The sequence below is a fragment of the Polypterus senegalus genome, chromosome 10, assembly GCF_016835505.1.
Source record: "Polypterus senegalus isolate Bchr_013 chromosome 10, ASM1683550v1, whole genome shotgun sequence".
Lineage (NCBI taxonomy): Eukaryota > Metazoa > Chordata > Cladistia > Polypteriformes > Polypteridae > Polypterus > Polypterus senegalus.
This window is the reverse complement of record NC_053163.1, coordinates 113,517,915-113,532,864: the sequence shown is the minus strand read 5'-3', so window position 1 is coordinate 113,532,864 and position 14,950 is coordinate 113,517,915. Positions and strand designations below refer to the sequence as shown.

Below are 14,950 nucleotides of genomic sequence, written 5' to 3'. Positions count from 1 at the left end.
CGCCCACTCGTCGCAGGTGGTTTGACGTTGGCGGGAGAGGAGGCGAGAATACGATGTTGTTTCACGTCACGCCCTCAGTGTGGCGCTAGGCACTACTGCAGACATTTTGAAAAATGGGAAAAAAAGACGAAGAAAAAATGAATAAAGAATCAGCCGAGTGTGTAAAACACACAATGGCACCTTTTATCGTTTAGAACCAACCAATCAAAGTCGGTAAATGCAAAGTATTCTTATTAGTTACTTATTTATGTGGAACATGGGCAGCAGGGTGACGCAGTGAGTAGCGCAGCCACCTCACAAGTCAAATATCCTGGTTAAAACACTGCACCCGAACGTTGCTCATGTTGAACTGTCTCACATTTTTATACAATACCGGTCAAAAGTCTGAACACACCCAGAAATTGTTATATTTTTTAGTGACAAGTCAAACAAAATGACACCTTTCATTGGCTAACTGAACAAATTGTAATATGCAAGCTTTGAAGAAGGTGCCTTAGTTACCTTGAAAGCTTGCATAATGTAATCTGTTCATTTATCCAACAAACTGTGTTATTTGTTTGGCTTCTCATTGCATCCATTATGGCTAAGATGGTACAACACCCTACTACTACAGTTATACTTTTAATAAAAACTCATGCCTTTTCTTATCACCGTTAACATTAAATTGATTTAAAAATATCGCCAAGACGTTACTAGTGTTTCAAATGGCCATTACTGCTTGAAATCATTGATTTTTAATTTATTATTCACATGTGACTGCAAAGCCACATTTTCAGCAACCATTCCTTCATTACCCTAATGGCCAACGTCCTTAGCGTATTGTTAATTAGTCATGAATAAGTCCTAATTATTTCTTAGGGAACCCTTGTTAATTTTATTAGCACTGATGAAACCTGTTATTCTGTTCACTTGTGTTGTAAAGTACTGGCATGCCTAAAGTTCAATTCTGGGTTCAGAAATGGCCTAAGTCAAACAGCTTTCTCAAGAAACATGTCTAATTATTATTATTATTGTTATTATTATTATTATTATTATTATTATTAATAATAATTTATTTGTTTGTTTATTTATTTTATGCAGAACGAAGTTTACACCATGTGACAGATTGCCAAGAAACTGAAGACATTATAAAAGGTGTCTATTACTGTACTGATTGAAGAGGTCAAACTACATTCTCTGATGTCCTTCGTCTCTTATGCAGTTGCTCATCTGGGCCTTCCCCTTCTTTTTCTGTCTTGGTTACATCCAATTTGCCCTTTTCTCTCAAGACAGTAATAAAAACATTTGTATGAAATCTTCAGTTTCTTCAACAACCTGTCACATGGAACAACCTTCATTCTATAAGAAACTGATAGACTGACATGTTTCTTGAGAAAGCTGTTTCATTTTGGCCATTTTGAACCCAGAACTGAACTTAAGTATGTTAGCACCTTGCAAATCAAGAACAAAGTAACATATTTCTTTGGTGCTAACAACAACAACATTTATTTATAAAGCTACTTTTCATAAAAATGGTGTAGCTCAAAGTGCTTTACATGCTTTTATATGAAATAAAAAATAAGAATAGGCAATACTAAGTAAGAAAGAATGAAGTAAGGTCAAATGGCCAGGATGACAGAAAAAAACCGAAAAAACTTCCAGATAGGCTGGAGATAAAAAAGCAAAATCTGCAGGGGTTCCAAGGCCAAGAGACCACCCACACTCTACTGGACATTCTACCTAAAATAAATTATTTAAATCAGTCCTCATGGTTTTCAGGCTTCACATCAAAGAATTTAATGATGATGGTTATGTGGACATCTGGGGTACTGCCTTCAATCCATCAATGTAGGGACTGCATGGTGCCTTGAACAGATGGTGGTAGCACAGATCAACCACCACAGAAAAAACTGGAAAAAGAACAGCAGAGAATAGTAGGAATTAGTACGGATTGTGGAGCATTGATGAAAATGATAATTCAATGCACATATAGTTTCACAGGGATATACTAAAATGTAGTTATGAGAAAGCCATGGTAAAATATTGGGGTTTTAGCAGTTTTTTAAAATGCTCCTCTGTATTGGCTTGGTGAAAGTCTATCGGTAAACTATTCCAGATTTTTGGTGCACAACAGCAGAAGGATGCATCACCACATCTTTTAAGTTTCGCTCTTAGAACTATAAGCAGACATTCATTCGAAGAGTGTAAGCTGACAGGCATTCCGAAATATAGGATGGAGCAAAAATATTTAAGACTTTGTAAACCATTAGCAGTATTTTAAAGTCAATTCTGCATGGCACGAGTAACCAATGTAATGTCATCAAAACTGGGGAGATGTACTCAGATTTTCTTTTCCTAGTTAAGATTCTGGCAGCTGCATTCTGTAATTATAAAGGTTTTTCTATAATGAAATAGAATTTATAAATGACTATTTAAAAGCTAAGTGAGTTTACAGTTAGGATACTGAAGGAATGGCTGCCAAAAATGGGGCTTTGGAGCCATATGTGAATATAAATTAAAAATCAGTCATTTCAAGCAGTAATAGCCATCAGAAACACTAGTAATGTCCTGGCTTTATTTTAAAATTAATGTAATTATATCTTGATAAAAAGTGTATCAATGTCTATTAAAAACATGAAAATCTCTGGGTGTATACAGTCTTTTGTTACCCAACAACACCAGTTTCTAGACGCACATGGCATTTTCTCTCTATGCAGGTGTGGATTTTCATTGTCTGCTTCAGTTTATTTTTACTCGCTACTTTTACTGACAAATTTAAATTCCCCTTGTGTGTGCTGTGTGCTGTAATCAATTTTGCATCTAATGATTCTTTTGTGCTCCATCACCCTGAAAGTAAATATACAGCATCAGAAAACGGATGGATGGCTCAATAATGAATTGAAGATTAGAAAGCGAAATTTTAAATTTTAAGTATGCAGTAAGTATGGAGATGTGAGTGTGAACATGATTGAGAGAGGCAATGAATCAGTGTCATATCTATGGCTGGTTCCTGAATTAACGTTTTAATGGTAGGTTCTGCCTGTCTGTGACCCTGTGATGGACAATCTTGGAACAAAAAGGTAATGGATGGAAAAAAGAACTGAAAAACAGTAAGAACCAAAAAGCATAAAAGTGTCTAAAACTGGCAATTAAGACACAGTGAAATGCAATTACATGCACTCAAAAGGTTTCAGATAAAAATGCATTAAAACACTTGTAAAATTTTTGATTGATGCAGTGTAGTTTGTTTCCATAAATCAGGAGTAGATAAGTGGAGTGCAACCTCCCCACCTCTTCTTTGTTTAGTTTATCCTGAGGAAGAAAAACATCAGCAGTGGGTCAAAGGACATAACTGGAATGCTACTTGATAAGTTTTTTCGATAAATATTCAAGCTCTTTTGTCACAAGTTTAACAAAACATAACATTCGTAAACCTGCTTAACTCAATACATGACTGCAGGATGCTGGAGTCCATCCTTGGTAGATGGGGCACAAGATAGATATCTGCTTAAATTCTATCCAAAATGTAACTACTAGCTAGCACATGGACAGAAATATAGCAAACTAAAGTACTTTTTGAAAAATCTGTAAGCCATATGTGCCCTGCGAAGGACTGGTACCTAATCTAGGGTTGGCTCATTAATCTCCTTAACTGTATAGGCAGGATGCAAATTTATCTGTATAGCACTTTATAGAAAAGACCATCATATTATAATTATCAATTTCTTAAAAATGCATAAATAGAATTCTCTGTGTCTAGTTGTTCGAATAATAGCCTAACTTTAGTTATTTTCTGCAAATCAAAGAACAATGTTTTTTTCAATCTTAGTTAAATCAGACATGTGTGAGTGTGGCACAGCAGTTAGCTCTGCTGCCTCACAGCTCTAGGGACCAGGTTCAAATATTGGCTTGGGCATTGAAGTTTTCCCCCTTTGCCCACATGAATTTTGAAATTCAATTGAAAAGAACTCAAAATATGTTATTATGTTTCCAAGCAATAAACCAATTTAAAAATTGCATATATTAATAACTAGGAATGAGATACAAAGATGATGGACAATATGCTTTCTATAAGGGATAGTGTTATAGTAATAAAAGTTCATCAATATTATATTTACTTATTTGGCTAATGCCTTTATCCAAGACAGCTTCTGAGATACAACAGGTTGCATTTTGTTTTTTTCTAAAGGGGAGCACGGGCAGGTCAAGTGACTTGCTCATGGTCGCACAGTGTCAGGGGCAGGATTTGAACCCACAACCTCCGGGTTTGAAGTCCAAGGTGATCTTTAACCTGATATCATTAAGTGCTACACCACACTGCATGGCATGTCAGTTATGTAGTACTGATACTTACTTATTCTCATGCATGTATTTTTGTATATAGAACATTAATAAGATCAAGATAAAAAAAACATATACAGGCAGGACTTAAACCACAATTCTGCTGACATGCAGCCAGACATGAAATCATTTGTGTTATTTTGTACTGGAACTAACATAACCTTAACTTTTTGATGAGGTTGTATTTTTCTGCACCTCAAGGTCATGAAATTGATTCATTAGTGAAACCAATTTTTACCTTATGTATTCTGCAAATAGCCAAGAATGCCTTATCAGTCAGTCAGATAGTCAATCAGGGACCTGTGGCTTTAGATAGATAGATAGATAGATAGATAGATAGATAGATAGATAGATAGATAGATAGATAGATAGATAGATAGATGATCTGTGAATTAAAATGTTAGCAATTGACTAATATTTCAAAGCAAATCCTTTGTTAGCACCTTAATGACTCCACTCTCCAGCTTTGAAATGATATCAGAAGTTTTTGTAGCATAGAGAATTATGGAAAGTATGGTTATGTGTGTACAGTATTGTACTGTTTCAGACAAGGAGAGCACATGCATTTAAGAGCAAGCAGTATGTGGACAGTAACAGCTCATTGCATGCTTTTAATGTGTTTTTATAAATTGGAAATTTTGTTTGGTCTAGGAGGAGAAAATGGATTGAGCAACTTTATAAGAGGATATGGTAATTAGTGAAATAGTCTAGATTGAAATGAGCAAAATTATCATAAGTATACAACAGCTATGAAGCTAAATTATATTTTTAATAGTAATCTATTTTCTGAAGTGTTATTGCTGCTTTTTAAAAACAATTCTTACTCGTTTCACTAAACTGTGAATAGATACCTAATTTAATCACAATTAACATGTTTTGGATGTAGTCCAATTTAAATCTTATTTATAATCAATGTTAATCAAATTCTTCAAAAGAGATGTTTATTTTACCAGCGAGTCTGCATCTCCATCTTCACCTGTGGTTGGTTACAAGCTCTTGGTAATGACTAAAAGAATCAGATTATAAAGACATGTGTTTGAAATGTGCTTCCTAGGCAGGATTATTGGGTGTATTTTTTGCAACAAGTTGAAAAATTTGAGACAACTTCCAATAGAACTGCTATTTGGCTGGAGGAATTATATTTCTCAACTAGCTTGATAGTATCTAGGAATTCCTTGGAAAACATGTTGAGGTTTGAGTAGCCTGCTATGTCCATTTTGGCAGGTTGTAGATGAAAGGTGAAGTGGAATTAATATCACATTAATTCATTCATCCACCCATCCAACTTTGATAAAGTTGATAAAGTGTTAGACAATTAGAATGGTTTTCATGAGAACAAGCCATTCAGCCCAACAAAGCTGATTAGTAACAAACATTTCTTAAGATGTTAAATATACTGCATTTCTAATAGTCTGCAATGTTATAGTCATGCAGTCATAAAATTACACCTCCAAATCAAGTATCACATTCTCTAATTCACTTAATGTAATTCAGGGCAATAGGGACCTTATTCCAGCGGCATCTGGTGCCAGGCAGTGACCATGTCTTAACCGTAGAATATACTCACCCACACTGACAATCATACAGGATCAATTTGAAGTGGCCAGTTAGCCCATTACACATAACCAAAGGTGCTGTCCTAACATTAAACAACTTAACAAATATGTCATTAAGGTTAGCTCACAATTAACTTAATCTGGGCTGCATGTTCCATTAGACATATTATAAAAACACTTTCAAACATTATTTTTATATTTGTTAGAATCTGTCAGACACTAAGCTGTGCCTATATATTAAAATATTTATTTGTGGCAGCATCAAGCTTATAAAATTATTTTTTAAAGGTAGTTTAACTTTGAATACAAACTATGTTGGCCTTCTTGAATAAAAATTGCATCCATAAACTTGCAACAGCGAATAATGCTAATACAAACTGTTGCACTTATTTTAATTTAAAAATGTAACTTATTTGTTACCTGCCCACAGCATTCAGTCAGCATACAAGCAGATTTAATTTTACAGGAAAACAGGGAAATAAATAAAGGTTAATAAAAATGTTGGCTGAAGAGAATGGTCCTAGGGACACATTTGAAATGGAAAAGTGAGCTTTAACCACATTAGTGCACAGATCTGTCTTTCTTCAGTTCATTGCATAACCTCTCAGCTGATACTGTGTCATTTCTTTATTTTACTGATTTTGATTTGACTGGTGGATTTTGATATTAAAATTCCACCGAATGCAATTGTGATAAACAAAAATGTATGAAATGTATGAAAATGCATTCGATGCACATTATAAATTTGCTCAGGCATTATTTAAATATTTAACTCCAATTGCAGAGTCTACTAAACCTTAAAATCAAACTGTTTAGATTGACGTAAAAAATATTCTAAATAAGTAGTCAGAGAATGTTTCATATTAAAGCTGAAACTATCTTTTGAACTTATATTGTAGTATGCTTGAAAGAATTGATTAAAATCTGATTTTGTCATGGTTGCAAATACTTTCACAGATGTGCCTTCAAAGTGGAAGTACAGTACATGTAAAAAATGTCAAAATCTTGTGAGGTGACAGCTTTATTCGGGGGGTTGCTATTCTCTGCATTAGTTGTCTCTGTACCATCTAAGTCCCCTTTCCATTTCAAATGCCAACAGTCCTTTGTCAGCATTTTATTCACCATGTTATTTATAGTGCAGTACTAGTGTTAGGAATAGAAGGTTTTTTTGATTTCTGCCCAAGGTGCTTCTCCTGTGGCCAGCATGATGTCTCTTTTTAGAGGATGAACAACTATTTGTGCCCCTGGTATAACCAAAACAGAAGTTTACCAGCAAGAGTTGTACTAACATACATTACCTGATACACTGCATACAGTATATTCCATGATTTAACTATGTTTAAATTAAAAATCATTGCAGGCAGGTAAAGATATTACATTAAGCTATGCACTCATCTGATCTCCACAGCCTGTGCTTCTACAGAGATCACGGTCACAATGTCATGCAATAATATACTACCTTAAATTATTTGTAATTCAAATTTTAAGTAGTATTTACTTTTGGACTTGGGTGCAGAATACATACTTCAGCTGGAATATACAGTGTAGCAGCTTAAAACATTCTGAAGAACCAAACTGTTATCTTTCAGTATACAAATACCCAACTGACATGATGAGAATGCATTTATTTGAAATAATACTTCATATACAGACTAGTCCTTATGAATTCAAAGGCACTCATGGAACTAATGTGGCCACAAATTATGTATCTGGATGCACAGTATGTGCAGGTAATAACACTCTGTGGATACTTCAGATGAACCTGTCATTTTGTGGTAAAAAAACAGGAAGTCCGCCTGCCTAGTTGACTAAAAATACATTCTTTGTCACTGTGTCTTTTTTCATTGTAGTGTTATTATGAACGCATTCTGTCTAAAATACCCATAAAATGATATTATGGTAAATTGGTATTTTTTTTTTACCTAAATTGTTATTGTAAAATACATAGTGGCTCAGAAAACTTACTGCTTAATTAACATAATAACATTGGATACTGACAGTGTGCAAACTTACCAAACCCAAACATCTGTCGATATCCTTAAGAACTGTGGGACTCTCATCCATTTGATTTATTTTCCCTTTTGAAAAAAAGCTGTTTTTACAAAAATGCAAGCAAGAAAAGAATTCAGATATCTTCACTTCTTCAAATGTGTCTGTTTCATACACATTCTTTTAAATGTACATGTATCTAAGCTGTCCCATAATTCTGTAAAAGCATATGCAAATTAGGCTTTCAGGAACTGTGCTTTATATATACTTTACAGTATACTATTTTCAAATAATTGTTGGCTCCCTATGACCTTAAAGTGGAGAAACTGGGCTCAAGGAAATGGATGGATGGATGAATAGACCTTAAAATAACACATTGTAGCATGGTGAAATGTTGATTATTAGTAATGTCTCAAAGGACATTCATATCTTGGGTGACTGTTAGTGGTGTGGATGTTTTTTTTGCATTTACTTGAATCTGTGTCAAGTGTTCCTTTACTACATACATTTGCTCTAATGTGTTTGTGTGTAATTAGTGCTGGCCTGACATTTGGTCGGGTGCTTCTCTTGGGTCCCATTGCTTTAGTAACATGATCTGGCCTACAAAATTAAATTTTCATGAGCAGGCTTTTGATTTCTGCAAAACTAAAATGGAAACACTGGTAAAAATGTAAATTAATAGATAGATGGGCATTTAAAGTATATAAATAGTACCTTTTAACAGTTTTCTTATAAATGGGTTACATTTACAGTATTTAAGATCATTTTAAGACTACAACAAGTTAAACACTGGTTATCAACTTCATGGATCCAATTTTCCCATTACAGTCTTGCGGGGATTTTCAAGCCAGAAAACAACACTTTGTGGAGCGACAATCTGTTACACAGCATTCGCGTACAATCACACGTGCCCAAACAATTCAATTTCCTAAGGTGCCTCTTCAAAGCCACTCCTGGCAGAATTAGACAAAAGGCAGGAGCTAGCGCTGGATTGTGTGCCAGGAGTCAATGTAAGACACCCACACGAATGTGTCAACCTAAAATGTATGCTTTTGGGATGTGAGAGAAAAAAAACAGAAAAAACAGCAATAAAAAATAAGTGGCTTCGGTCACTTAGATCTGGAATTCTTTCTCTGTTTTGTAGGCGTGAACGGTTTTCCTCTCCTCTTTTCCACGTCCTTAAAAATCCGTTCTGTGTCTTTAAGAAGAAGGCAGTACATCGGTTATGGAAAGGAGGAGCAGGGCCTGCTCATCTCCTAGCTGGATGGTTGGGGCTTCTGGGAGTTCTACCCGCACACCTCCCTGCCTGCCTGCCCGCCCACCCTTGAGGCGCGCCTATCTGTCCCGGCCGGGGCAGGACTAGGAAGCTGTTATACGATCGATGTCTTTGTGTGCGAACGCTTACGAGAGAGAATTGCGGTTCGTCGGCACGTGCATATTTCCATAATGTGTGAAGCAGGCTTCCATCCCGGCCGACAAAACGAGTAAGGGGAGATGTGATCATTGAGCGACTCTTCTGAGGAGAGCGTAGCAGCGAGTCGTTTCGGAACCAGAGACAAGAGAACATGGGACACCCCCCTTTGGAGTTCAGCGACTGCTCGGCGGACAGTCCTGGTTTCAGGGAGAGACTAAAGTGCTATGAGCAGGAGCTGGAGAGGACCAGCCGCTTCCTGAAGGATGTCATCAAGGACGGTAACAGTGTGATCAGCGCAATCAAGAGTAAGTGAACTAAGCGCGCTGATGTCCTAATTCAATAGATATTACTATATGAAAGAACGGCGTGCCAAGGCGATGCCAAGGTGGGCGTCTGAATTGTGTTGTGTCTGTCGGTGCGTGAATTTGTTTTTGCAAAGGAAATGCATTCTTGGTGAATATATCTGTGCCTCGGTCCAGCCGTAGTGAACGGGAGTGTTAAGTATCTAAATGTGTTGGGTACGAATGCTGTCGTGGTGGGCACATACAGTTTCCTGGGTACGATGCGATTTGTGTGGACACGAGTGTTTGGGTCCTGTCAGAGCTGATGTGTACGCACCTTGTGTTTCGCGTGTATTTGTTTATGCTGTTGCTGTCAAAGTAGATGCTCAAGTGCCTTGTGGATACCTTGTATGTCTGTTGTGGATACCTTTAAATAGATGTGTGTATGCCTAGATGCAAGACGGGGAAATGGAGTTTGAAAATTGCCTTGGGAAGTTTTGATGGTGATAAATATATTAATACTGTAGTTGTTGGGATATAATTCAGATGCGTGAGATGGACTGTGCTGCGTTGATGTAGTTAAAAGCTTGTGTGTTGCTGAAGATTGTAATTTTGCTTTTACAGAATGCAATGTTGCTTGTTTTCTGTGCTCATAAGAAGTCATTCCTCCTTATGTTTTCAGTTTCATAGTGTATATTGTAAAAGGTTAGATTAGGGCTATGTTGATGTTCATCGATAAAAGAAGAAAAAAAGTTAATTCAGTGATTGAAAAAGAAAAATCTTTTAAATGAAGCATTTCAGTTACACGGTTTTAAAAATTGCTATGTGTTTCTTGTTTACAAGAGTATGCTGTTGAATTGGATGTTTACATTTTTGAAAAATCAGGATCCCATGGTCACATAAAAATTTACATGGATTCCTGTACATGGATATGCAGTGTATATGGTTCACACTGTGGCATCCCTGTGCAGCCATGAACAGATGCTAGACTAGAATGTCTAAGATCCAAAAGCTGTCCATGTCCGTTTGGAGATTTGCTTCCTTTCACAGCCTCCAAAACATGTTTATAATCTGCACAGGTTTATTTCTCTGGCAACCTATGAAGTAAGAAGTTTAAATATGTAATGTGACAAAGTGGAACATTTGCTTGCTACAAAATGCTCTTTTAATTTGATATAAGGACATGCAATATATTTTCCACAAGTTGTAAAAATGCGTGCTAAATATGAGGTTTATGATAGATAGATACTTTATTAATCCCAAGGGGAAATTCACATACTCCAACAGCAGCATACTTGATAAAAAAAAATAATAAAGAGTGATAAAAATGCAGGTATAACAGACAATAACTTTGTATAATGTTAACGTTTACCCCCCCGGGTGGAATTGAAGGGTTGCATAGTGTGGGGGAGGAACGATCTCCTCAGTCTGTCGCTGAAGCTGCTCCTCTGTCTGGAGATGATCCTGTTCAGTGGATGCAGTGAATTCTCCATGATTGACAGGAGCCTGCTCAGCATCTGTCGCTCTGCCATGGATGTCAAAGTGTCCAGCTCCATGCCTACAATAGAACCTGCCTTTCTCACCAGTTTGTCCAGGCGTGAGGCGTTCCTCTTCTTTATGCTGCCTCCCCAGCACACCACCGCGTAGAAGAGAGCGCTTGCCACAACCGTCTGATAGAAAGAACATCTGCAGCATCTTATTGCAGATGTTGAAAGACGCCAGCCTTCTGAGGAAGTATAGTTGGCTCTGTCCTCTCTTGCACAGAGCATCAGTATTGGCAGTCCAGTCCAATTTATCATTCAGCTGCACTCCCAGGTATTTATAGGTCTGCACCCTCTGCACACAGTCGCCTCTCATACTCACGGGGTCCAGGAGGGGCCTGGTCCTCCTAAAATCCACCACCAGCTCCTTGGTTTTGCTGGTGTTCAGTTGTAGGTGGTTTGAGTCAATTTTTACTTTAGAATACAAAATAAGGTTGTTACTGTTAAATGAAATTACTTATTATTGTGATTGTGCTTGATACACTTCTCATTATTTATAGCTACTTCACAAGCTTGGGAGAGCAAATCTATAAAAGTACAATGTATCAAAGAGACAGTCCCACATTATTAAGCCAAAGTAGAATAATAAGTGGAGTGGAGTGAAATAGGTAGCCTGGGGAAGCATCAGTGTCTACAGTAAGCAGGTAGTGACAAAGTAGGTTGGTCACTGTCAGTTTACACTCTTCGTTCTGGTCTTACATTTGGACGGCTTGAACTGATGTTAGGAAGCTAATTGGGTTTACTGCACTAGCTTTGTCTCACAACCCACCCCTAAACCAGCATTGTTATTTTGAAATACAAAAAATAGCTAAGAATGTACATTATTTTACCAAGCATGTTATGTCATGTCAGCATATCGGAGAATGGCAAGCCACAAAAGACAACTTGCAAATATGACACATAAGGACGAGAAGTAGCCTTCAGCTGAGGAAGTGGTTAAGTTCCTTGGACTGACAAAGCACTTGCTGCCTGGGATGCAGCGTACAATTAGTTGGATTCTCTTTGTATTTTTGTATTGCTTGGGGTGTGAGTGTTGCAGGTTTCAGTTTTTACCTTTCATAGATTAATAGGTAGAAATGTATTTGTTCCCAGGGGGAAATTTTACTTTTGTACAGTTCATATAGCATTAATGGGTCATGACTGATTGTTTTTGTTTTTAATTCTCACTAGATGTGTAAGGTTAAATTTGTTGAAATTCAATATAGATGTGTAATTATCTATGGTCATGAAAGAACTCTATTTAGTTTGATGTATTGCTTATAAACCTGTAATTATTTGCAGATCCGACAGAACTTCTTCAACTGTGAGATCATGGAAATCAGATATAGTATATATTTATTTGATCCTTTGGAAAACTGATGTTACTCTGAGAGAGCTGTATCCAGTTTTCATTCTCAGAGTAGTATGTAGCTTTTGGAGAAAGTTGTTTCCGATGGTGTCACAAATTTTGATCATTTATGTAGTAGTGCTCAGTAGAAGTATTTCAGAATTTCCTGTGGTTTGTGTCCATTTTGTATTGTAGATATTTAACAATCTTTGTCACTGAGATGTTTGTATCCACTCTGTGATAAAGAAAATCTAAATGTGAAGTCCAATATGATATGAGTTCTATCGTGTATCAAATATGTCCAATATCACAATAAATATGAAATGCCCCACATTGTGACACAATTTATAAGCAAGAATATAATTCTTACAGTTGTGAGAGAACAATATTCAGTTTTGAGTAATTTTGTATAAGTTAGATACAATATATAGCAGGTCTTCTCACAAAATGAAGCTAAAGAATCATTTTATTTTAACTTTAGTATATTATGAGGACTTTGATTCATTATATGTAACAGCAGCATAGTTGGCAAACACAAGTTAAAATGCACGCTGTAAGGATGGGAATAATCTGTTACGATAGATATGCTTTTATATATATACTGTATATTTATTTACAAAATAATTTTTTTGCAAAATCATTATGCTCTGGTAAGTTTTAAGAAAGTACATCACCATGTGGATATTATACATACAATTGTACTTGCTGTAAAACATTAATAGAGGAAAAATTTGAGTTTTCAGGGCATGCTGGACAATATTTTGTTTGAGTATTTATACTGGCTTTTGGGGCAGACCAAATGGTATTGCATCATACTGATTAGAATCAATAATTCCTCATTGGAAAAAGCATTTTGATCTGGATAAAATACTACTGGTGGCATTTGAGCTGGGTCTTATTTTGTAGTGTCAAAATAACTATTAAATTAAATCTGATTATATTTTTCTTAATCTGCAGGGGTTCATTTAATATGCTGTAATTTGGGCAGACAGGCAGTGTGGTGTAGAGGTTAAGGCTTTGGACTTCAAACTCTGAGGTTGTGGTTTGAAATTATGCTGCTGACACTGTGTGATCATGAGAAAGGCACTTCTCCTTTTCAGTGCTCCAATTAGAGAAACAAAGAAATCTAAACAATTGTCTCTCTTAAATGTTGTAAATGGTTTCACAAAAACGACCAAAAGACATTGAGAAGGTTTGGGGCAGCCACCCGTATAATTTTTCCCGGTTACAAAATTGATTCAAAAGAACAGATGACTGATGTTCACATGACTGAGTCCAGAGCCCCAGAGCCCCCTAGAATGGTCTGTAAAGAATTGAGAGAGAGGGAGAATTAGTGCACTTCTCCACCCCTGGTCCGGCGTGGAATTACATGTACTCAGGCCCTTTAGTTGTCTCCTAACTAGCGTGTGTGACAGTGGATAAATGTATAAGCCAAGTAATTATCCATCCAGCTACATCCTAACTACAGGGTCACGGGGGTCTGTTGGAGCCAGTCCCAGCCAACGCAGGGCACAAGGCAGGAAACAAACCCCGGGCAGGGCGCCAGCCCACCGCAAGGGTACACACACACCAAGCACACACTAGGGACAATTTAGGATCGCCTGGGACTGTGGGAGGAAACCGGAGCACCCGGAGGAAACCCATGCAGATATGGGGAGAACATGCAAACTCCATATAGGGAGGACCCGGGAAGTGAACCTGGGTCTCCTAACTGTGAGGCAGCAGGGCTACCACTACGCCACCATGCCGCCAATCCAAATAATTATATAAAAATAATAATACTAATAATTCTTAGTAGATACAGTATGTGTTCATTTTCCAATCTGTGAAAGCTTTATCTAACCACTCATACCTCTGTCAAATCTGCTTCATCCAGTTCAGGGTTGCCAGGAGAGAATCTTATCCTGATAACACAGGATGTAAGGCAGGAACAAACCCTAGTCAAAGTACCATGATCTTTATCTATATATTATAATTTTCAGAATATTTGTTAATTTTAAAGTGTAACAGAACTTTGTCCACTGGGTCATACTTATTGTTAGATGCGTAGTAAGGTACAGGTGTGAGGGTTTTTTTTCCAAAGTTATGATAATTCTCAGTAAATAATTACTAAAGAACAGGTGTGACCAAGCGTCATGAAGAACAAACTAATTAAAAAGACAATTACATACAATATGTGCCAGCAGTCAGCTATGAGTGTGTAGTAGTTCGTTAGCTGTGGATTTAGGCTTGCTTGACATATTGTATTACAAGGCTAGAGAGAGTTTTATTAAGTGTTTAATTGTGTTGTCGTGCAAGAGGAATCAATAATATGAATGAGCATTATAGCCAGTGTGACTTTGAAGTTTGTAATTAGACTTCATGTTCAGTTTTTTTGTTACTGAAATTTGTGAACTACTGTACTTGAATTGTATCATTTGTAAATTCATTTTGTTTTAAAAAAAGTCTACAAAATAAATATTTTTAATCTTTGCTATGTATGATTATATTTAATAGGCAGTCTATTGAGTCCTAATGGATAC

At 36.6% G+C, this 14,950-nt stretch overlaps 1 protein-coding gene across 2 annotated transcripts in view; it reads left to right on the top strand.

Annotated features, from left to right (window-relative positions):
• The first annotated feature begins 9,130 nt into the window (after positions 1-9,130).
• The window catches only part of ophn1 (oligophrenin 1), a 193,240-nt gene continuing 187,420 nt past the window's right edge, over positions 9,131-14,950 (top strand). For both annotated transcript variants that reach the window (XM_039766355.1, XM_039766356.1), the window contains exon 1: positions 9,131-9,584. In XM_039766355.1, the coding sequence (XP_039622289.1) occupies positions 9,431-9,584 (154 nt within the window). In that variant the 5' untranslated portion in view covers positions 9,131-9,430. The remainder of the gene's footprint in view (positions 9,585-14,950) is intronic.